The 25,053-nt window shown below is 34.7% G+C and overlaps 1 protein-coding gene across 2 annotated transcripts in view; it reads left to right on the forward strand.

The window, feature by feature from the left end:
* Positions 1-25,053, forward strand: part of wake (wide awake) — a 492,350-nt gene that overhangs the window by 279,722 nt on the left and 187,575 nt on the right. The window contains exon 4 of one of the 2 annotated variants that reach the window (XM_065364759.1): positions 20,211-20,270. In XM_065364759.1, coding sequence (XP_065220831.1) covers positions 20,211-20,270 — 60 coding nt within the window. The remainder of the gene's footprint in view (positions 1-20,210; positions 20,271-25,053) is intronic. The other variant, XM_065364768.1, reaches the window with a different exon arrangement.

Below are 25,053 nucleotides of genomic sequence, written 5' to 3' on the forward strand. Positions count from 1 at the left end.
GTATCATGTCGTTCGAGCTCTTGACATATATTTTTTTCGCCATTGAGAAAATAGCTGATGTTTTTCTTTTCAAACATACCAGAGAGGGAAAAAAACAATCGAAAAAAATAATTTATCAGATTAAACCGCAATGTGCGTTAAGAAGTGTTGGTTGAGATTTTCATTCAAGCCGTAGTAGTATAAAAAATAGAAGGAAAAAATTTCCGTCTGAAAAAACGCGCACTGTGAGCTCGTAATTTCATAATAAGGATAAAAATCTGTAATAATACAGCTTTGTTCGTAGCATGGTTTTTCAAGTATCATCGAATCTTAATAAGATAGGCCGAGTAAATTTTTTTCGTATCGAGCGAATGAGAGAGAACCGTATCCAATATACACGGTGGAATTTTTTTTCCCCACAGAGATACGTACGATACCTTTATCTATCCATCCATCGTATAGCCAAACCTAATAGGTTGACGAAATCCTCTTGTCTGTTCGTATAAAAGGTTAGATTTGTTGAAAGCGTTGAACGAATTAAGCCAAGTTAATTGCGTGATGGAAGACTGAAGTTTGTTTATTTGTACTGTAAGATTTAAAATGTACATTGTGTACTCATATACGATGTAATTTTGTTAACCACGTCAGCACGGACTTCAACCCTTCTCAGAAAATGGTCTGCTTATACTTACTGCACGCTATGTAAGTAGATCTAACGTAAGTTTCTTACATAAGACTATAACATTGCATATTTAGCGCGGTATTTTTAATTAAAATAACCCTCCCTTTTTTTTCCCTAAACGATTCTCGGGGCGAATTCAAGTTTATTTATTGTCCTTCGCTAAATGTTCAAGGTTCTATGCTAATTATTCAGAGATATTTGTCCCAGATTGTTAAACGTGTCTTTCTTATTTTTTCTTTTTTTAGTCGGTATAATATGGCTGAATTATTATTACAGCATTTATCATAACGACAAGTTGAATTTTTTACGTTTTATGAGAAATTTGCCCTCGCAGTGAGACATTGTGTTGTTCTGCTTTCATACATTAAATTTCAAATTCACTGAAAAAATGGCCCGAATTTGAATAAGTGTGAACGAGTTGAAAGCGAAATTCGCTTAGAACTGTGTAAATATCCAGCCTGATGACCCTCTGGTCTTTTCAGCTTCAAATTACGTTTTTAAATTTGGTTCGAAATACTTCCCGAAGGTTCGTAAACTGAAAAAGTAGGAAATCAAGAGGTCAATGAGACTGATGGCGAGACTGAATCAAAAAAATAAATTCGTATTCGTATTCAGCGCTCCAGAAAACCTAATAAACCATGTGTTACGCGACTTTTTTCAATTTTTCAAAATGGGGGGGCAGTGGAGGCATTAAAGGGACCGAATCGCAAAAACGAGCTCATATTTGTATTCAGTGTTCCATAAAACCTATAAAACGATATGTCATATAACCTTGGAATTTTTTTTTTTTTGCATTTTGACCAAAATTTTGGGGCTTCCCCCTCCCTCTCCCCCGTTTGTTTCCAACCCACATCATAAAAAGTTGATAGTTGTAAACACAACAAATGACAGATAGATTCGTTGAAATTTTTAAATCATTTTTTCAAAATTTTTGGAATTCGAATTTTTAAAATTTTTGAAAAATATTTCTGAGACTTCTTTCAATTGCCTTTCAAACATTGTAAAAAAATGTTTTCCAAGTCACAAGAGTTCTGTATGTTTGACTCCAAAGTTGGATAAATGGTGATGAGAAGTTGCAGAAATTGTCTAAAACAAACCTCACCTCACGAGCCCCAAGGAGGTTCGGGGCCAACGATGGTGATTTTTCTACTCCCTTGATCCGAGAAACCAATGAACAATTTTTGGGCGAATTGAAAAATGTGAACTCGGAATCGAATCGAATTGACGATGAATTTTCTCAGCTCGAGCTGCGTTAAAAATATGTTAATAGATTTGCATAACCAGTTCGCCGTAAATGCAACAAGATTCACTTCGCTTAAGGGTACACTTTACAGGCCGATTTTAAGGTTCCACCTATGCAACCTTCAATGCTGTGAAAACATCTACGTCACTATGAACAACGGAATCATTATATGAACGACTTGAAATCACGAACTGGTGGTGCATAGTGCTTTTTTTTCCACCCCAAAAAAATGTATTGTTCTGCTAGTACTTAACTATTCTATTATACCCGTGGATGTCTATACCTAACAAGGGATACAATGGTCAGGTTTTTTTTGCATGTATTTTAGAAAATGTTCTCGTAGTACACACACTATACACGACATATGAGTACTCCTACAACGTTACATTCTTGCTCACTGCACAAGAACTGGTTTCTGTTTTACCACTACAACCCTCTACACTATCATTGATTTGATTTCGAGCCTGCAGATAATAGATAATGTATACTCGTAGGTCCCTATAACACATTCACCCACATGACTGCATCATAGGGTATTTCCTATGTCTGGAAACTCAGCTGATTGAGAGTCTACATAGTTTTTCATAGTCGCAAGCACCCGAAGGAATTTTCATAACTACTGTATTATAGGGCTAATTTTATTATCTTGCTCTTAGAGGTAATATTTGTCTCACAAGGGAACCAAACCCTCTTGAGGTGTCACACTCCGATTGGAACGGGACCGCGATTTTTGGAAAGGGCATAGTCTAAAACCCTCAACACCACATTTTCAGCTGCCCAAATTCATTTTTCGATTTTTGGCGAATTTTTGAAAATTCAAAGTTGACTGTTTTTGGCGACTTATGCTTTTTTTTTAAAAAGTACGTGCTTGATCAATAAAAATGGTCAAAATAGGTCCCAAAACTAATATTAATAATCCAAATTTCACCATTTCCAGCTATTCTGGAGCCACCAGCGCGATTTTTCAATTTCTCAAGAATTTTGAATTTGCTCCAGAAGGCGTGAATATGAAGTTGGGCAGCTAAAAATCGAGTTGTACATATATTACACTCGACCTGTTTAACGAGTTTATCCACATTTGAGCCGATTTTGAGAGTGACACCTCAAAAGTGGCTTTTTGACCAGCTTTTTTCAAATTAAAAAATCCCAAAAATCAAAAGTTTCCCTTTTGTGTGGAAATTTTTGAAATTCACGCGAATCGCAGTATTTTGTCCAAAACTAACCCCCCAAATCCAAATTTCACAATTTCCAGCCATTCTGGAGCCTCCAGCACGATTTTCAATTTCTCCAGAATTTTGAATTTTCTCCAGAAGGCGTGAATATGAAGTTGGGCAGCTAGAAATCGAGTTGTGTATTATACTCGACCTGTTTAACGAGTTTATCTACATTTGAGCCGATTTTGGGAGCGACACCTCAAGAGTGGTTTTTGACCAGCTTTTTTCAAAATTAAAAAATCCAAAAAATCAAAAGATAACCGTCCGTGAGGAACTATTTTTGAAATTTGCGCGAATCGCTGTATTTTGTCCGTAACTAACCCCCCAAATCCAAAATTTCACATTTTCCAGCCATTCTGGAGCCTCCAGCGCGATTTTCAATTTCTCCAGAATTTTGAATTTTCTTCAGAAGGCGTGAATATGAAGTTAGGCAGCTAAAAATCGAGTTGTGTATTACACTCGACCTGTTTAACGAGTTTATTCACATTTGAGCCGATTATGAGAATGACCCCTCACTAGTGATTTTTGAGGTGTCATTCTCGCTCCAGAATGGCTGGAAATGGTAGAATTAGCGCTCCGGGAATTAGTTCTTGAAGAAATACAGCGATTCGCGCAAATTTCTAAAATTTCCTCACAAACTGTTATCTTTTGATTTTTTTGATTTTTTAATTTTGAAAAAAGCTGGTAAAAAAACCACTCTTGAGGTGTCACTCCCAAAATCGGCTCAAATGTAGATAAACTCGTTAAGCAGGTCGAGTATAATACACAACTCGATTTTTAGCTGCCCAACTGCATATTCATCACGCCTTCTGGAGAAAATTCAAAGTTCTGGAGAAATTGAAAATCGCGCTGGAGGCTCCAGAATGGCTGGAAATTGTGAAATTTGGATTTGGGGGGTTAGTTTTGGACAAAATACTGCGATTCGCGTGAATTTCAAAAATTTCCACACAAAAGGGAATCTTTTGATTTTTGGGATTTTTTAATTTGAAAAAATCTGGTCAAAAAGCCACTTTTGAGGTGTCACTCTCAAAATCGGCTCAAATGTGGATAAACTCGTTAAACAGGTCGAGTGTAATATATGTACAACTCGATTTTTAGCTGCCCAACTTCATATTCACGCCTTCTGAAGCAAATTGAAAATTCTGGAGAAATTGAAAAATCGCGCTGGAGGCTCCAGAATGGCTGGAAATGATAAAATTAGATTTGAGTAATTAATATTAGTTTTGGGACTTATTTTGATCATTTTTACTGATCAAGTACGTACCTTTTTTTTAAAAAAAGCATAAATCACCAAAAATCGAAAAATGTACTTGGGCCTCTGAAAATTTGGTTTTGGGGGTTTTAGACTATGCTCTTTCCAAAAATCGCGGTCCTGTTCAAATCGGAGTGTGACACCTCAAGAGGTTCCCTTGTCTCTTGTCAGGGTGGTTATTGGGAAATTTTTTGATTTTTTTTGGCTCCCACTACCAAAGTAATGTAGGTAGGTAGATACCTAGGTAGTTGAGTTTTACGTAAAACAGCGAGTGGTTTTTCAAAGCTTTCAAAATGGTAACATAGACAATAGACATACCTACTCGTATAATATGAAAAATACAATAATTTTTGTTTCAAGGTTTCAAAAGTCAGCATAATAATGCGGATCAACGTTTCACAATTTTCGAAAATTTCGGAAATCCCTCCGGCGCAAAAAACATACCTAATTCATGTCAAAATTACATCCCATCAGCCTAAACATTCAAAAAGTAGGTACCTAATCTCAATAATTGTCAAATGAAACTTCAAAATTGCCAAAAAAAAACTCAGGTTTCTTACCAAATTGTCAAAGTCTTATTTTTGTAAACATTGTCAAAATACTTACTACAAGATTTTTTTGAATCGTGAGAAATTCACAGTTTTCAACAAAATTGTTAAAGAGGTCCTGCTTTTTTGTTAAAGTTGATAGAAAATAAAGTTTCAACATTTTTTGTCAAAATCGTCAATAAGTTTCATTTCTTTTTGGAAAAATTGTAAAAAATACCAATTTTTACCAAAATTGTTAAAAAGTTGAATTTTTATGCCAAAGTTGTCAAGATGCTCCAAGTTTTTCCAAAATCGTGAAGAATCTCATTGTTGGACAGGTCCTGTTTTTTTTTTGACAAAGGAATTTTTTGTGAAAAAACGAAAATATTTTGTCAATAAAAAGTACGACATAGACATAATTGTAGCAGAAGACCGGACTTTTTGGAAATTATTGGCGCAAAATTGAAAAAATAGGTATATAGTTTTGCAGTCTTTGTCTAGAAAAATAAGACTTTTTTGAAAATGGAAAGTTTGGCTCAATTTCAGCAAATCAATAATTTTTTTCAAGTGGGTACCCACTTAGAAATCGAGATTTGATACCTATCTTGGTCCATTTCAATGCCAGTAAAATGATCAAAATTTGGTTTGATTTTCGCATTGGTTTGATTAGAATAAAAATACCTATCTGAGTTATACATACATAATTACATATTTACAAAAATCTGAATTGAAGTTTTTTGCACTCCTAATTTTGAAATTTGAGGGAATCGAGGGCTTAAATCAAAGTTTTCCTAATAAGTAACTAAAAACATTCTAAAGCTTTCAGCGCATAACGTCTTCTGTTTAAAAATTTTTTCATTAGGTACATATTTTACCTATGTAAAGTCATAGGTAAAGAGAAACCTCTTTTGGAAAAGGAATAATCGTAGACATTAGACCTTTTACAGAAACCATGGGTAAAAATCAGGTAAAAATTCGAAAATACGGTATGTATACAAATAATTGAGTAAGGAACGATGTTGCACAAACTCAACTGGAATTCCTATAACCATGCGCTCTACATATTTTTGCCTGAACTGCGCGTCCGCAAATAACGTCGTCACTCCTACCTCGTTCTTCCGCGCCCGCCCATCAAGTATCTAAATTTACAAGGTAAATATCTCGTTGAGTTTTAAATTTTCTTCAATTTTTTTTTCACCAACGTTTTCAGAGTAAAAAACTCAAGCAATGACTTTTTCAACTTTTCCGATATTGTGATCCGATAGTAAGTTATGCTTGAAAACGGATTCCTACAGAAAAACCATTTTCACGGATTTTCTGATCGATTAATACGAAAAATCTCAAAAGTCATTGCTTAAAAAATGGATTATCTTTCGAATAAAAAAAAAATTAGCAAAATCCATTGAATATTTGCCGAGAAATTTACCTTGTAAGTTGACTATCTTAAGCGTAAAAAAACATTACTGATCACAGCTGTAAAGTGTACCCTTAAAAACAGATCAATTCCTATATAATACTAATAGTTTCACAAAAACTGAACTAATCGAAAATTAATTGATCCGTTTGCGTTTGCGAAAAATTCACCAAGAAATCAATCAATTTATTTAATCAGTAATCATCAATCGTTCGTAAATGGTTCGATTCAATTGTAAACAAACCAATTGCTATATACAAAAATGTTTCAAAAAAAGTGACTCAATTTGTTTCGTAAAAGATTATATTTGAAGAAAAAGTCGGTCTTCTCACGCATAATGCATGAGTGTTTTTTATTTCTTCAGTTTTTTTACCTTTGAGAGGCTTTATGTAAAGAGACCATTATTGTTTGAGGTTGCCGAGGGAGGATTTTTTTGAAAGAGGGGGGGGGGGGGGTATTTACAGAACAACTCTGATCAGAAATGAACAGTTTTCAAAAAAATTTACTGGCTTCAATTTTTAATTTTTTTTTAGCTTTTGGGTCTCGCCATACAGAAGGCTAACATTATTTGAGGAGCAAGGAAGGTTTTTCCCTTAAAATATGAGTTATTTGAAGGAATTCCGGCCAAAAATGAAAATTTTGCAAAAAATTTTTATAGACTTCAATTCTTGATTTTTTTCCTGGACTTTGGAAGTGAGGGGGCGAAGGGACATTTTTTTTAAAGAGTAAGGAATTATTTAGAAAGATTCTGACCAGGAATGCAAAAATTTTTAAAACGTTTCTAGCACAGACTTCAATTTTGTATTTTAAGATATTTATTTTTATTTTTCTAAATTATTGAGGGCTTTGTAGAAGTGACCCAATATTGTTTGAAGGATCAAGAAAAATTTTCATTTTTTCGAAAAGATGATTCTGTAGAGGACCGGCAGGGAATGCAATTATTCCTATACAGACTCTTTACTTGGGTCAAGTCAAGGTACCATAAATATGAAAGTGGCTTAATTTAAGGGGACTGGGAGATTTTTTGGCATTTTTTTGACATTTTTTAATATCCCATTTTTGAAAATGTTTTGACCTGTAATAGACCTCCATGTCAGAAAAATTTGATGATTTGCAAAATTGTAGTAGGAAAAATTCATTTTTTTTGAGCAGTGGACAGTAATTTTTTGAGACTTTGAGCCTTCAAAAAAAAAAGTTTTTTTGTTCTTAGAATTAATTATCCCAATTTTGGATAAGGTTCAACTTCTTTGTAGAAATTATTTATGATTTCTGTTTGAAAAGTGGTATTTTCAATAGGAAATTCAAGTTTTTGAAAAATGGAGAAAAAATTGTTTTTTCAAATTTTGAACACTTACAAAGGTACAATTTCCTACTAGCGTTGTTCGCAAATTTTCACATAATTTTTATCAGATATTCTGCAGTTGAGAACACAACTTTCATGGAGGCAATAAAGAAAAAATCCGCACCACATACTTATAAATTTGAAATTTACACAAAAAATAATCAATATTGTATACAAATTTTGAGAATTTGAAAACGTTAGGCTGCCAATAAAAGAAAATCCCTTTCTCCGAATTTAGAGGAGACATTGATCTCCATAATGCTTCAAAGAGAATTGAATTTGGTGGGATAGTTTTTGAGAAAACTGTACCTGAAGTCAAAAAAACAAAGTTTTCAGGACGCTCAAAAGAAAGATGAGAAATAGTGAATTGCAGCACTGTGATCACTGAAGCAGTGATTATCCCATCTTAATGCAGATAACTGTCATAGAAAATGAAATCTCAAAAATTTTTAGCAAGAGTCCAAATTTGTAATAGGAAATCCACAGTTTCACTATGTTGAACCACAATGATGAAAAAAGTCAAATTGCCTATCGAAAAAATGCATAAATAATTTAAACAAACTGAAAATTCCAAATAGTGTGATCAAATAATTCAAAATCTGAGGTAATGCCTTTAAGACTATACACTCTTTGATAAGCTGTCCCACATTATTATTTGATATGTTACCATTCTTCAAATGAAAATGTGTGTAATTAACAACCTACAGCACAACATTATCATACAAAGTGATTATCTCAAAAACTATTTCATGTTGAGATTTTTCTTCAAAATTTGAGTTAATGTACTCCCCCAGTCCACAATCTGTGTAGGCACCCTTCTACCTGTATCCATGAGATACTGATGATAACTAGTTTGTGAACATGTTGGATAGTAGCAAAACCAGCACCTATTAGAAATATTATCATGAAATTTCAATTATCCCAGAACAATTTTTTACCCACACAAATAATCCAGGATATGAGGCAAAACCCCCAAAGATGCACCCACATCAATAGGATGACCTACATTTTCATTTCACATCTTACCCCCACATATCATAAAATGGGCATCAGTCACATCCTATTGCCAAACATTTCTGAATAACTGCATTACCTCATGAAATGCTTCATTTAAACATTGTTTTCAAAATTTGAGGTAATCAGAATATTTTATCTACAGCCTTCGCAGGAGGACGACCACAGGCAAGGTTGATGTGGAAAAAAGCTCAAAAATTTGGATTTGATGATTCCCTACTGAATAAAATCATCAATCACCCTTCTTACCCAACCAAAAATATTTTGATCTCTTGCATGTTCAATATTAGGGGTAACCCATATTATTCATGAACAATTTCAATAGGTCCCATTTTGAATTGCCTTGACTTGTGTTTACAAAATTCATAAAGTTTGAAAATATTCATATTTCATTGATCTTACTATCTTTACTCACACACACCATTGCTTATCCTCTCTAAATTGGAGAAATTGTCAAAATCATTGAAAATTAGGATAATGAGGATACTTTATTTGCAATTTCAGTAGGAGGGCATCCGGAGCCAGTATTGATGTGGAAAAAGGTCAAAAATTTGGATTTGATGATTCCCTACTGAATAAAATCATCAATCACCCTTCTTACCCAATCAAAACAATTTTAATCTCTTAAATGTTCAATATTATGGGTAACCCATATTATTCATCTGTAATTTCAATAGGTCCCAATTTCAATTGATCTGACCTGTGTATGCAAAGTTCATAAAGTTCCAAAAACTGACATTCCATTGGTCCTACCAAGTTTACTCCCACACACCATTGCTTATCCAATCAAAATTTGAGAAATTGTCAAAATCATCAAAAATTAGGATAATGAGAATACTTCATTTGCAATTTCAGTAGGAGGGCATCTGGAGCCAGTACTGATGTGGAAAAAAGCTCAAAAATTTGGATTTGATGATTCCCTACTGAATAAATTCATCAACCGCACTGCTTACCCTATCAAAAATATTTTGATCTCTCCCATGTTCAATATTAGGGGTAACCTATGTTATTCATGAATAATTTCAATAGGTCCCATTTTGAATTGCCTTGACTTGTGTTTACAAAATTCATAAAGTTTGAACATATTCATAATTCATTGGTCCTACTATCTTTACTCACACATACCATTGCTTATCCACTCAAAATTTGAGAAATTGTCAAAATCATCAAAAATTAGGATAATGAGAATACTTCATTTGCAATTTCAGTAGGAGGGCATCTGGAGCCAATATTAATGTGGAAAAAACCTCAAAAAATTGGATTTCATGATTCCCTACTGAAAAAAATCATCAACTGCCCTGCTTACCCAACCAAAAATATTTTGACCTCTTGCATGTTCAATATTAGGGGTAACCCATATTATTCATGAATAATTTCAATAGGTCCCATTTTGAATTGCCTTGACTTGTGTTTACAAAATTCATAAAGTTTGAAAATATTCATATTTCATTGATCCTACTATCTTGACTCACACATCTCCATTGCTTATCCTCTCAAAATTGGAGAAATTGTCAAAATCATCAAAAATTAGGATAATGAGAAAACTTCATTTGCAACTTCAGTAGGAGGGCATCCAAAGCCAGTATTTATGTGGAAAAAACCTCAAAAAATTGGATTTCATGATTCCCTACTGAAAAAAATCATCAACTGCCCTGCTTACCCAACCAAAAATATTTTGATCTCTTGCATGTTCAGTATTAGGGGTAACCCATATTACTCATGACTAATTTCCATAGGTCCCATTTTGAATTGCCTTGACTTGTGTTTACAAAATTCATAAAGTTTGAACATATTCATATTTCATTGATCCTACTATCTTTACTCACACACACCATCGCTTATCCACTCAAAATTTGAGAAATTGTCAAAATCATCAAAAATTAGGATAATCCACATTCACTATTCTCATTCTGTGTAGGGGACAATTGGAGCATGAGGTATACCATAAATCTAGATATCATTCAAATCCTACTGCTGTAATATTTCAATTCTGGGCTTAGTTGAGGAATTGATATTTTATGAATCAAACAAATATTTTTTAAAGGTAAATAATCTGGTGTATGGAGTGCTATGTGTTGAGGTACCGTACAAAATGAATACATTTTGAGCACCCTACTGTTTTAACCTATGTTAATCTTGCATTACCTCAAATTGTAGTCGTTCTACAAGAAATAATTCATGAGACAGGGTAATGAAATTGTCTTGTTTGTTTTCTCAGTAGGTTTTTTATTTCTGTTTTTGACTTGAATTTCTGCCAGAGGTCTCCCCAATATGACCCTTTTTCCTATTACATTTTTGACTTTTTTTCAGTTTTGTGACCGAATTTGTGTGCAGGAGGTCTTGTAGTTGCTTAATACTGGGTAATTGAAAACATCATTTTTGTTTCAAAAAATGCCAAAAAATCTCCCAGTCCCCTTAAACATAGGTACGAATGAAGTATTATATTTTGGCGTCTGTTCGCATATCAATGAGCACTACCCAGGAACACGTACTAGTACGTTCGGTTCATTTTGAGAATACAGAGTGAAAACTGCAAGTACCGATGATGTTCTATCCAATCGAGAGTGATTTTGGTGTACATTGTACTGGTGAAACGTGTCGAGAAAATGAGAGAATACGAGTATCGATACGTATTATGCAGCGGTATTATTTCAATATAAGTATAGGTACTTCGAAATACGAACCAGTCGAACCTCCTGTATTTATATTCGGATTTTGATTGTTTCGACGACAAAGACGAAACTGAAACGATGAAGGTGAGTTCTATTGAATGAAATTACGCTCGTGCAAAGCTGTAAATAACGAACCGATTCATTTGGTTCGGTTTATTGACTTTATAGTCTTTCAGTCGAGCCACCGCCTCGAAATTCGCTTGTAATTGAACTCTCAGTTCCTCACTTCCTTACCTCAGCCATCAGCATGTCCACTAAAGTGCATTGAGAAAAAAAATCCGAATTTTGACGAAAATTGATACAAAAGTTTACTCATTGTGAGTTGGAGTCTACCAAGACAAATGTTGAGCCCCTGGCTGTTCAGGAAGCTGAGCCAGAAGTCCTCAAAGTGGGGTCATTTTCTAAAAAATCGTGCTTTTTGCCACTTTTGCGCAGTATAACCTGTGCACTCCTTTGGTCACCCCCTCCCCCTCTTCGAAAGTTACGATTTCTAATAAAATGTGATGCGCACTTCGAAATAAAAGATGTATTGAAACATATTAATAAATACAAAAATATGTACATTAATTGAACGAAAATAAAATCGCCATAATGCGATCGAAAACGTAATAATAATCGAATAGAATCTCGGATATTCGAATATAAAATATTACAAAGTCACAATTGATGTTTGTTGACTTCTCAAATACAATGTATCTCGATAATACAACGAATTACGAGTAATTACGAAGTAAATAAACGATTACAATGTTAACGCGTTTTTTACATTATTTTCAACACTTTCCATAATTTGAGAATTATCGAGCAATAAATTGAAAGCAAAACTGCTCTGTTCGAACATGAAGAATGATCATGTTTCTTCAAATTCGGTCAATATTGAAGATGCTTTGTGAGCGGTGATGAACTCGGATAAGCAACTCGATCAGCTACCTGGATCCACAATATCGCCACATCAGCATCTTCGAAAGGAACGCCAGTTGTTGAGTAAAACGTACTCAGACATACGGCAAAATCAGCATAGCTGGAACGTTGGAACTATCTTCAAATCGCGTTTTAGACATCTGATGTCTTTAATGGTAAAATTTTCCAGAGTTTTCAATAACACACTGGCTATGTTGATGCGTGTGTCTCTGGTGATTACATCAGCTCATTTTGCTGCTGATCAAAGATCGAATGGAAATATCAGACATATCGATGTCTGTTCGCTTTCCCCGAGGTCTAAAACCTACATTCGGCGCGTTGTTAGCAACTATGGATTTCTTCAAAGTATCCATAGAGTTTTTCAATTTGGAATGGTCTCAGCTTTGAACAGCTTCTGCATACGACTTCGATGAAGCTACTTCAGCCAGGAAAATCTCGATTTCAATGCAATTAGTGTGATAGTTGAGAATCGGAGATTTTGAACGATTTTGGTGGAATAATAATCACCATTTTGTCAAGTCTGAACCCCATGCAGAATTGTCTTGACAATCGTTGTTGATATTATCATTAGCATCATCGAATTTGTCATTCCCAAGCAAGGAACTATTTAATGATTTTGGCGAACTTTTTGGAATCGTTGATTTTTGGCGAGTAATTAGCAGTACCATTTGCTCAAGCAGGAAAGGTGGTTTACTGTCATTTATCCACCTTGAGCACTTTTTGAGCCAGTGCCCTTTCCTGAAACAGTACTTGCAAATGATGTCGTTTTGCTGGTTATTCCCGGAAGCATTTCTGGAAGCTAGTTGATCACCGGATGTTTTAGCAATGAATGTCAAATTATTCTTCTTGCCGGACTTAGCAAACATAGCTTTGGATGACGACATTGACAAACTTTGTACCAGACTGATGTTGCACTCATGCATAATAAGTGCATCGGATAGATTGCTTAACAACTTACTAGCCTTAGACTTGATGAGAAGATGACTCGATTTAAAGGATTTGAAACAACTTGGTAGAATATGTAAAACCTTCGAAACAAAAAATAATTCTCACAGCTGGTCGACTGTCTCAATTTTTCAATTTTCCAAGCCTGCTCAAAAGTCACGATGTTGATTTTTGATTTGCGAAACAACAGAGGGCGCATCTTTGATATCATTCCATTTGGTGCTGAAGAAATTGAGACATTTGCAGAACAATTGATCTTCAGCTTTATCGTCAAATTCTTTTGTGAGCACTACCTATACTTCACGCATGGAGAGCCTACCAGCAATTTGACTGTGTAGCTCTGGAGAAATTGTTTGAGAAATGACTATCTTTGCTTGGTGAGATGCTTTTTGCCATGTTGCAATCAACTTATGTGTTTCAGTGGTGTTGGCGGCTGTATCGGTCATTTTTGGTTCAGCTGGGCATGTTGATTTACCTTCGACGATTTCCATGGTGTTGAAAAGGACAAGTATGTCAAGCACCTTACCCGGATAATGGCTTGATTCCCTTTATAAAATCCATGGTGAAACTAGATATCAACAGCGGACAACTGTGATCTAATTTCTAATGTTGAAGATAACGCGAATACACACACAAACCTCTGTAATCAAATCTAGATAACGAACCGAACAAAATACATCTCGATTAGCATTTGATCTCAAAAGGCACAGTTCAGCGCGTCTGGTACCCATAACCTTATAAAATATGATGCGCACTTTGAAGTAAAAGATGTATTGAAACATATTAATTAATACAAAAATATGTACATTAATCGAACGAAAAAAAATCGCCATAATGTGATCGAAAACGTCATAATAATCGAATAGAATCTCGGATATTCAAATAGAAAATATTACAAAGTCACGATTGATATTCGTTTGTTGACTTCTCAAATACAATTTATCTCGATAATACGACGAATTACGAGTAATTACAAAGTAAATAAACGATTACAATATTGACGCGTTTTTTACATTATTTTCAACAATTTCAGTTTCTGAACCCCTCTGATCTGATCCATCGAATTCAAAATTCAGTACCACTTTAAATCCTCTACCAAGCGTTTGAAGATTGACGGTTTTGCGGAAATTACGATTTTCTATAATTTTTAAAGCACTTTTCCACCATTAAAAATGGAAGCAGTTGAGCACCCTAGAGAAGGACGACAAAAAAATAATAACACGGAAACACACAGTGCCCTGATTTTTACAACGTTCACATTATCAATTTCATCCCAGCCCAGTCCATGCTGATCCTATGTAGTATACGAATTGAAAAAACACTCACTCGTCTAATAAACATTGATTGATTACATTTTTGGAAAATTCTGCTAAATCATAGTCTGGCAAATATATCATCATTATACGTATACGCCCAGAGTAGGGTAGCGGTAGATCTTACGACACCCTATCTGTGGCGATAGCGAAACCATTAATGCAACCGTTTTGGGTATAGCTTTATAATTAATTTATTACACTAATTTACCCATCCTATATATCGTTTATTCTCCATTCTGGCAACTTTTCACCCGATCTAAGTACGAATTTTCAGTCGATGATTCCGTTTCCGCGACTTTGGAGAAATATTTCAACGTGAAAAGCTCCTATACCTACCTACATAAGGGTAAAAGTACGTGAGTCGATTAGAAATTTTTCTCTGTATCGAATTTGTTAGCCACAGATGCGGTTGCAGGAGGAGGAGGATGAGGCACAACGATGACAAAAAATAACATACACTTTGAAGCTTTTCGTATCGAAAACCTATTCGTGAAGGTAATTCTGTTTGCCTTAAATCTATGGATTTTATATCTTTTAGGTCAATGATAAAATAATTTCCTCTTATACAGAGATGGCTTTATATTTTGCAAAACTTTTCCACATCCCTTAGGGTATTTCTAGCTCGGTAAAAATGACTCGACTGCTTTAGCTTTCACAAAAGCGTACATACAGTAAAGCTAAGTCAATCGTACGCAGCGTTTTGTAGTACACGTCTATACCTCATCGTACATCTAGACACATAATAGAAAAATAGGTACGTTATACGTCCTTTCGTATTCCGCATTCCACGTGTCGTCATCTTCATCGCGATGAGGACGAAAATTTTCAAAATAATTCAATAAAACGTACTCCGAAAATGTCAGTTGCGTGAGCGAATAATTCGAGATATGGCGCAACTTTCAAAAATGTGGCCATTCGCAAGTCCGATAGGAAATTCAATCAGCGTTTAAAACATTGTGTGGGCCTACATATAACTTACGTTTGGGTCAATTTTTTACTCGCAGGACTGAATTCTGAGGATAAGGGACTGAAGAAGACCCCAATCGTTAATTAAATCGTCCACGTGTGTTCCTTTATCTCAGCATACTGTGCACGTAGGTAAATCTAACGTGTAGAAGATACAAGAACTATCCTTACGCTGGGTGTTTTTTGTGTTTTTAGTTCGAATCTGCAGCTCACGAATAGCGTGTTTAATTTTTTGCTGCCTCAAGTGAAAACGAACGAGTCGAGTAAATATAGAGCTATATGCTAAACACGACTGGGTACGAGAAACTATTTCATATGTGTACCTACCTATATATAAAATCGGTCTCGAGAGACAGTCTGAAAGTTGATGGTCAAAATGAACTAACATGACGAAGTTCTCGTAAAGTTGGTCGAATATAATTGATGACATATTTGGACATATTCATTAAAAAGTTGCGCTCGTCTTCTCATCTAATATTGGTAGAAAAATTATTGTAAGGTTAAAGGTGTTCGAAACTGTACTTTTATAAAGTGAAAATAATCGAATTTCTGGTTTGAAGAATTTAAGGGTTTTGTATAATATTATAGGAATTGGACTGTTTTCAAGCGAAGTGAATCGAATCGAATCATTCACAACCGATTGGCGATTGAACAAATTGATTGATTTCTAGGTGATTCGCTCGCGGACAAATTGATTATTAGTTGGTTAATCATTCGCGAACGAAGTGATTCGTATAAGTGAATCATTCGCGAACGAATTGATGCGTGTAAGTGAATCGTTCGCGAACGAATCGATACATTTGAGATTTGATTTTTTGTGAATCGTTAACAAACGAAGTGATTCGTATAAGTGACTCGTTCGCGAACGAATTAATTCGTATAAGTGACTCTTTCGCAAAGGAATCAATTCATTTGATTTCTGATGAATCGTTCACGAACGAATTGAATAATTTTCAGTGAATCATTCGCGAACGAATTGAATAATTTTTTGTGAATCATTCGCGAACGAATTGATTCGTATAAGTGACTCTTTTGCGAAGGAATCAATTCCTTTGATTTTTGGTGAATTGTTCACCAACGAATTCGAATAATTTTCAGTGAATCATTCGCGAACGAATTGAATTATTTTTTGTGAATCATTCGCGAACGAATTGATTCACATAAGTGAATCGATCACGAACGAATTGATTCATTTGATTCTTAGTGAATTGTTTACGAACGAAGTGATTCGTATAAGTGACTCGTTCGCGAACGAATTAATTCGTATAAGTGACTCTTTCGCAAAGGAATCAATTCATTTGATTTCTGGTGAATCGTTCACGAACGAATTGAATAATTTTCAGTGAATCATTCGCGAACGAACTGAATTATTGTTTGTGAATCATTCGCGAACGAATTGATTCGTATAAGTTACTCGTTCGCGAACGAATTGATTCGTATAAGTGACTCTTTTGCGAAGGAATCAATTCCTTCGATTTTTGGTGAATTGTTCACCAACGAATTTGAATAATTTTCAGTGAATCATTCGCGAACGAATTGATTCATATAAGTGAATCGTTCACGAACGAATTGATTCATTTGATTCTTAGTGAATCGTTTACGAACGAAGTGATTCGTATAAGTGACTCGTTTGCGAACAAATTGATTTGTGTAAGTTACTCTTTCTCGAAGGAATCAATTCATTTGATTTTTGGTGAATCGTTCACGAACGAATTGAACAATTTTTGGTGAATCATTTGCGAACGAATTGATTAATAGTTGGCGAATCTTTCGGGAACGAAGGTATTCGTATAAGTGGCTCGTTCGCGAACGAATTGATTCGTAGAAGTGACTCGTTCATGAAAGAACTGATTCATATAAGTGACTCTTTTGCGAAGGAGTCAATTCCTTTGATTTTTGGTGAATCGTTCACCAACGAATTTGAATAATTTTCAGTGAATCATTCGTAAACGGATTGAATTTTTTTTGTGAATCATTCGCAAACAAATTGATTCGTATAAGTGACTCGTTCGCGAACTAATTGATCCGTATAAGTGACTCGTTCGCGAACGAATTGATTCATTTGATTTTTGGTGATTCGTATAAGTGACTCGTTCGCGAACAAATTGATTCGTATACGTGGCTCGTTCGCGAACGAATTGATTCGTATGGGTGAATCGTTCGCGAACGAATTGATTCGTATAAGTGAATCGTTCGCGAACGAATTGATTCATTTGATTTTTGGTGATTCGTATAAGTGAATCGTTCACGAACGAATGGATTCCAAGAAAAGACTTGTTCATGAACCAATTGATTCGTATAAGTGACTCTTTCGCGAAGGAATCAATTCCTTTGATTTTTGGTAAATCGTTCACCAACGAATTTGAATAATTTTCAGTGAATCATTCGCGAATGAATTGAATTTTTTTTGTGAATCATTCGCGAACTAATTGATTTGCACAAGTGACTCATTCGCGAACGAATTGATTCGTATAAGTGACTCTTTCGTGAAGGAATCAATTCCTTTGATTTTTGGTAAAACGTTCACTAACGAATTTGAATAATTTTCAGTGAATCATTCGCGAACGGATTGAATTTTTCTGTGAATCATTCGCGAACAAATTGATTCGTATAAGTGATTCGTTCGCGAACGAATTGATTCATTTGATTTTTGGTGATTCGTATAAGTGACTCGTTCGCGAACGAATTTATTCGTATAAGTGAATCGTTCGCGAACGAATTGATTCATTTGATTTTTAGTGATTCGTATAAGTGAATCGTTTGCGAACGAATTGATTCGTATAAGTAAATCGTTCTCGAAAGAATCAATTCATTTGATTTTTGGTAAATCGTTCACGAACGAATTGAACAATTTTTGGTGAATCATTTGCGGACGAATCGATTCATTTACCTAATTTTTGGTGAATCGTTCACCAACGAATTGAATAATTTTTTTTTTTGGGAGAATCCTGACACAGAAATGGGAATAATAATGAAAGATTACTTTTTGACCACATGTGCATAGTTTGACGAAATTATCAAATGTGAGCTTGAAAGCTCATTTCAAAAGTGGAAAATTTTCAACAAAAAAAATCACGTACTTCTTATTTTTGATTTTTTTTTTGTTGAATATCTGTCTACTTATTCTATTCCGAAAAATGACCATGAACTAATTTTTATAAAAGGATGTTTAAATTCAACTTCCTGTTAAATGACGAGTAACTTTGTTTGAAGACTACCTAATGCAAGTTGGAAGAGGTGCGTATTAAAAACTACGTACAAGAGGTACATTTATATTATGAAGCATTTATGTATACTTAGCTACCTATTACACAAGTATACACTTTTATCACCTTTGATGTGTATGCTCTTTACATATACTCGTACGTCGAATACTTTTGCGCTTTTTCGTTTCTAAATTAGATATGTAAGTAGTAAGTACTCGACTAGTACTCGTATGCAGCGAGTGTGAATGGTAGAAGTAAATATTGGAGGAAATGCATTCTCTAATAAGCTAAGCACATTCTAGTTCGGAATTGGATGCTTTTCTCGAATCTACAAAAAGCTCTATTTACCTAAATATTCATGAGACTACTAAGTATAATTTCAGCTTTATTTTTCGAAAAATTCGCGTGGGATACTTTCTGATTTAAAATCGAACTTGAAGAACTTTAAATAATTTATATAATTATGGAATGGAAATGTTTTTTAATTAGAATAATGTGTTTTTTAATGAATTTTTGAAAATTTTTAGAGCAATGAAGGGTCGTATAGATTTTTTTTCGTTATCCATCATTATATTATTTCAAGTTGGGGTTTGCCCAAAAAAAATGATATATTATTTTGCTAATCTGAGATTTTCAATTTGAAAATCGACTACTGGGTCAAAAAAAATTTTCCATGTGATTTGAAAAATTGAACTTGACATCATATTCGAAGATTTGCACCGTTGAATTTGAAAGTAAAATATTTTCCATGTTTATCAAGAGAAGGAGAAAAGTAGGCAGATGAGAGAGTTGGTTTTCAGTGGGATGAAAATTCACCATTTTAGACAACAGAAATCTCCCACGTTATCATAATTCAGAACATGGCGATACGAACCGATTTTACATTCTTTCTACCCCTCGCACCTAAAATTAACATAATGGCTCGAGGACGTCTGCCTTTCAGAATCTCGTTAATGATGCTGTAAACGTCAGCATTTTTGACATTACAGTAAAGAAAATATCGGGTATACTCCGAGTAGGCTATTAAAGAATTGAAATTTTTATATAAAAACTTATCTATCGAATTCCATTTTTGCCCTCCTGCTGCCTCTTTTGATAACGTTCGTATATTTTCTTAGCCTAGTTTTATTTTTCATCGAGTTTCGATGAAAGAAAGAACGCCATGTCGACGTTTTTCGTCACCGTCATCGTCATCTTCATCTAGTAATTGACATTTCTTTTTTCCTCCATTTGCCTTTGCCATTCACGATGCTGCAAAAATGATTACGTAACGTGGTGGTGGTGATTTGTATTTTGTATAGGAGAGGTTTTTAGTAAAATACGAAAAACAATGCCGATTTTCCTCCTCGTATAGTTTATCCGTGGGGCGTTTATAACAACGTAGCTATTTTTACGTACAAATAACGACCTTCGATAATGTTTTTTGTATTTTTTATGCTCCTTTTTCCTTGTTATACTCGTAGTGATAATAATGTACTCATCTATAAGGATTCTTAATTGTTTTTGTTTTGTTTCAGAAGATGATTACGTCGGATGCAGCAACAAATCTCATAGTTTTTCGTGCAATAATTATTTGGGTAAGTAGTTCTCCTTTTTTTTTCCACTCGCTGTTTAATGGGTTATGCAGATAATGAATGAGTTAAAAAGCTCCTGGCCTTGTTTTTTTTTTCGTTCTGGAGTGTGCTTTTAATAAGCGTGTAAAATAAAAGGAAGGTTGAGATGTGAGGCTTTGAAACGTGCCTGTGTAAAGGCTGCTTAAGTTTAGGTACCTTTTACACTTCATTTTTATAATACGTAAGTACTTCTTTATCGTTTACCTTGAAAATAATTCAATCAAAAAAAAAAATGAATCAGACTTGCCAAAAACTGATGAAAAGCAAGACCTTGATAAAACAGCTTCTTGGCAACTTCAGCAACAAAATTGAAATTTCTGGGCAATTTTGAAAAAAAGGGAGACTTCTTGAATTTTTTGGTAAAAAACCGACGACAATGTTTGGAATTTTGTTAAAAAGCGAAAATTTTAATAGATTTTTGACAATCTTGTATTTCTTCTGTCCAGAGAGAAAATCGGACTAATGGTGAAAAATTCATTCATGGGTCATTCCACGTCAATTGGACCAAGAAGTGGTAGGGGGGTTCGGCGATTTTTTTGAAATTTTTTCTGTGGAAAGAGCTTCCGAAAGGATGACCAATGGCGCAAATCGCAGCCCTGTAGCCCATTTTTAAAGGCAGCCAGGGGGTGTCAAAGTTTTCAGTGAACCTAAAATATCATCCATTTCAGCAGTGGAATACTCGATAACCGCGATACCTGCCAAAATGAAACATTTTCCTATAGTTAGGGGTTTTGAAAGGCTTTTTGGTGATATCATAAAAATCAGTGTTGCCACTTTTTTTCGTACAGAAAATTAACTCAAAAAGTTTCAAAACGTAGTTTTCATATCATTCCGACTCTCAAAAATTCTGAAAAAAATATATTATGGACAACTTTTTATGCTGAACAACATATTAAAAAATTGGGCTGGTAACATGTTGCAAAGTTTATTTTAAAAAAACGATTTTTTGATTTAAAACATGAAAAAAAGTTCTGATAGGTGAAGTTGACTCATTTGACCTCTATTTTTACATTTCTGTTGAAAAAATTATTAAAAACCCTTTCACTCGATAAAATGAACTCCTCACAAAAAAATCAAAATCCAAAAAGATTCACAAAATGAACGAATTTTCATTTTTTTGTTATGAGAGTAATTTTTATCAACTTTTTCATGAATTATGTCAGAAATAGGTCAAAATAAGACAACTGAATAAATGTTGTAAGAGAGTGTTTGAAAAGTACCTAGCTTGAAAATGCGTCAGGAAATAGCCATTACAAACCACACGACTATTCATTAATTATTAACCTAAGCAATTGTCAGGTAAAATAAAATGTCATCAAAAGAATATGCAAATTATCTAAATTGATATTGTAAATGTAAATCAATCAATCAAGCAATTGAGGTTGTCAGGTCTGGAGTTCTGGCTTGACTGGAACTTGGATAGAAGATAAGTGATCTGTAATAAAAATAATTGGTTTTGAGTACACACACATACTACTCATGGATCATGCAAGGCTCCTAAATAACTCATAGATAACTCGTAACTATCTCAATCAATTCTAAAAGACCGCTGTCTCAGGCTGTGCAGTCTCAGCCACGGCCAACTGTGGGGATGCTTCGGACCCAAGTAGGTACCAATTGAAGACGTCATAACAAAAAGGGGTATATATGGCACATATGTCCTTTTTGAGACAAATCCATATTGTTATTCTTCAGACCTTCCTTTATCATATGAGACCACCCCCACTTCACAAAGTCGAAAAACCAGTGAGATATCGCCATTTTAAAACTGCAAAGTCGATTAAAAATTTACTTTTTCAGAGATAATTGGTTACTCATGGTCGATTTTGTGTTGTCAACCATTATATACCTGGTTTAAATCCAAAAATTTGCTCAAAAACATTTTTAAATCAATAAAAAAAAATTGGCCAAAAAACTTGTCTTTTTTGTTTGTTTTTTTTTTTTACTCAACATAGCGATCTTTTTTCAGAGATAATGGGTTACTCATGGTCAATTTTGTGTTATCAACTATTATTTACCTGGTTTAAATCCAAAAATTTGCTCAAAAACATTTTTAAATCAAAAAAAATGGCCAATTTTTCGCTTCAAAAAGGACATATAATTCGAAATGTTTGAGCGCTTACTGCTAACACACAGTTTCCTCCAGACTGATGGTGCATAACATTTCATATAGTTAGATAGTGGGAAAATAAGATAAAATCGTCACCATGTTCAAATATGCACATTTCTAAACTTCACAAGCACTCAAACTTTCAAATAGTTTTTTCTCAAAATACAACTTTCACACATATGTCCTTTTTGCTATGACGTCTTCAATTCTGCCCATGGTTCACCCATCAGTGTCAGTATGAAGGAATGATCTTCAATGGCCAACTAGCAGCGCCGTGCAGCAACGCCCTACAAACCAACACAGATTTATCTGAGAGGCCACATTGTCACCTGTATGGCTCGTCACACATACTGCATAGTGGTACCTCATGAGTCCCCCGCAGGGTCCTGACTCACTGACAAGACATACAATGAGCGTATCAAAAGGTGACCACTGTACTAATCACAATCACTGTCCCAATAGGAACTTGACAGAGGTGCGCCAGGCTAGGGTCGTCGCTTTGTTTCTGATTGGCTAATGAAAGGTCCTGAGGTAAACATTGGAATGTAATGTTGTGAAAATTTCCGAAAATTGCTGATAAGAACAGGATCTTTGGTTAGTTCTGGCGTTTTTGACTACTATTTTTTAGAGCGTGACAGTTGTCTTGTCAAATCCCTATTAAAATCATATCTAGTTACATTGCATGCACAATGCACGATGATATCATTCAAACAACTAAAGCAAAACATATTCTAACAAGTATTTATGTATTGGTTTACTCAGTAAGATAACTTACATATTTGCGTAGTACTTGGTATTGTATTCGTAATCGTCAATACTGAGCGTCACCAGAACAGGTACCTCTTAGGCAGGGTTGAGAGAACAACAAAATTTTGTTCCTGTTCTCCATTCTTGACATTCCTGATGCCAAATGAACAATATGATCTTTCCTTTGTTCTCACAATTGTTCGCGGAATTTGTTCTATTGTTCCCGTTATCGTTCTCCTCTGACATTTTTGTTCTTTGTTCTTGTTCCCATTGTTTGTTCCCTCTTTGGCTCTTTTTTTATGCAATGCAAGGTAAAAAATACACAATTTAAAAAAAAAAGAAAGAAAACAAAACGTGCATATGCTTTCAATTGCAATTTTTTCTACATTATACATCATTAAACAAACGTCAAATAGGTATTATCAATTTGCCTTTGCTAAAAGATTCAGCAAAATTATAACAACATTCAAGACACTTTTTTGACAGATTTACGCTCAAAAAGTTTTCTGAAACAAAAATTGAGGAGAGAACGAGAACGCCAGTTCTTCTGTTCCAAAATAAAAAATTCACTCTTCATTCGTTCTTTTGTTCCCTGTTCTTTTCAAAAAGGTTTCAAAACGTTTGTTCTTTCGTTTGTTCTCAGGAAAAAAATAGCTGTTCTTTTGTTCTTTGTTCTCATTCTCTGTTTGTTCTCTCAACCCTGCTCTCAGGCGACCAGGGAAAACAGCAGTGACAAGCACAGGCACTTTACTTCAACGCAGTCTTATAATGACTGAGATCTCTGTGCTCAGCCAAACTCTTTGCTGGTATATTTGTACTCAAATAAGTGGGAGAATCCTTGCCTCCTTCATCCATGGTCGCTAAGATAACTGTTGGGGGTTATTCCAACCTTTCCCTCCCTGAGGTGCCCTCCACGCTCTAACACTCTCAAGGACCCTACTAGAATCGGGGACTAAACAGCCGAAGCTGTGTTGGAAGCCAACAATGTATCCCTATACACAACAAATACAGAAGAGACCAGAGTACTGTTCCAATAGTTTATTATGCACAGAGAATACAATGGTCAGACGGTCATACGTCTGACACAATACAATACACAAGTATTCTTCTGCTGAGCGTTCCTTTACAGACAGATAGCGGCCAGCGTTAAAGCTGCTACGTCAAGAGATATAAAAGAACTGCACAGAGGCAGGAGCTTTTGGCAGGGTCTACCTCTGGATGGAACGAATCCACCAGAGGGCGCTAATCTAGTTAGCTTATCCCCAGCCTGGGCATAATTACCCCACTAGGTAGGTAACCAGGAGTCCCTAGTCCCCACTACATAACCCCTCGTAATAAACGCAACTCAATGCACCTGCCAATAATACGTATTTGTGCATCATAAAAATCTATAATTATGCATATCTGTGTATTGTAAAAATATATAGAAAACACACAGCCACTAATTGCTCTATGAGACGACACCCCCAGGAGGTATCAGAAACGCCAAACACACCAAGATGATGAAAATATCGTGAGAAACGCACAAAATATACTCGTAATAAAAACGACTTCTTACAATTTGAACTTTTTTTAATGTTTGAAATTGAAAATTGAATTTTTTTGAATTTTGATTTTTTTGTGAGGAGTTTATTTTATCGAGTGAAAGGGGTTTAAAATTTTTTCAACAGATATGTAAAAATAGGGGTCAAATGGGTCAACTTCACCTACCAGAACTTTTTTTCATGTTTTAAATCAAAAAGTTGAATTTTTTTCGCATACTTTAAATTTTTTAAAATAAACTTTGCAACATGTTACCATCCCAATTTTTTAATATGTTGTTCAGCATGAAAAGTTGTTCATAATATATTTTTTTCAGAATTTTTGAGAGTTGGAACGATATGAAAACTA

This window comes from Planococcus citri, chromosome 1, assembly GCF_950023065.1.
Source record: "Planococcus citri chromosome 1, ihPlaCitr1.1, whole genome shotgun sequence".
Classification (NCBI taxonomy): domain Eukaryota; kingdom Metazoa; phylum Arthropoda; class Insecta; order Hemiptera; family Pseudococcidae; genus Planococcus; species Planococcus citri.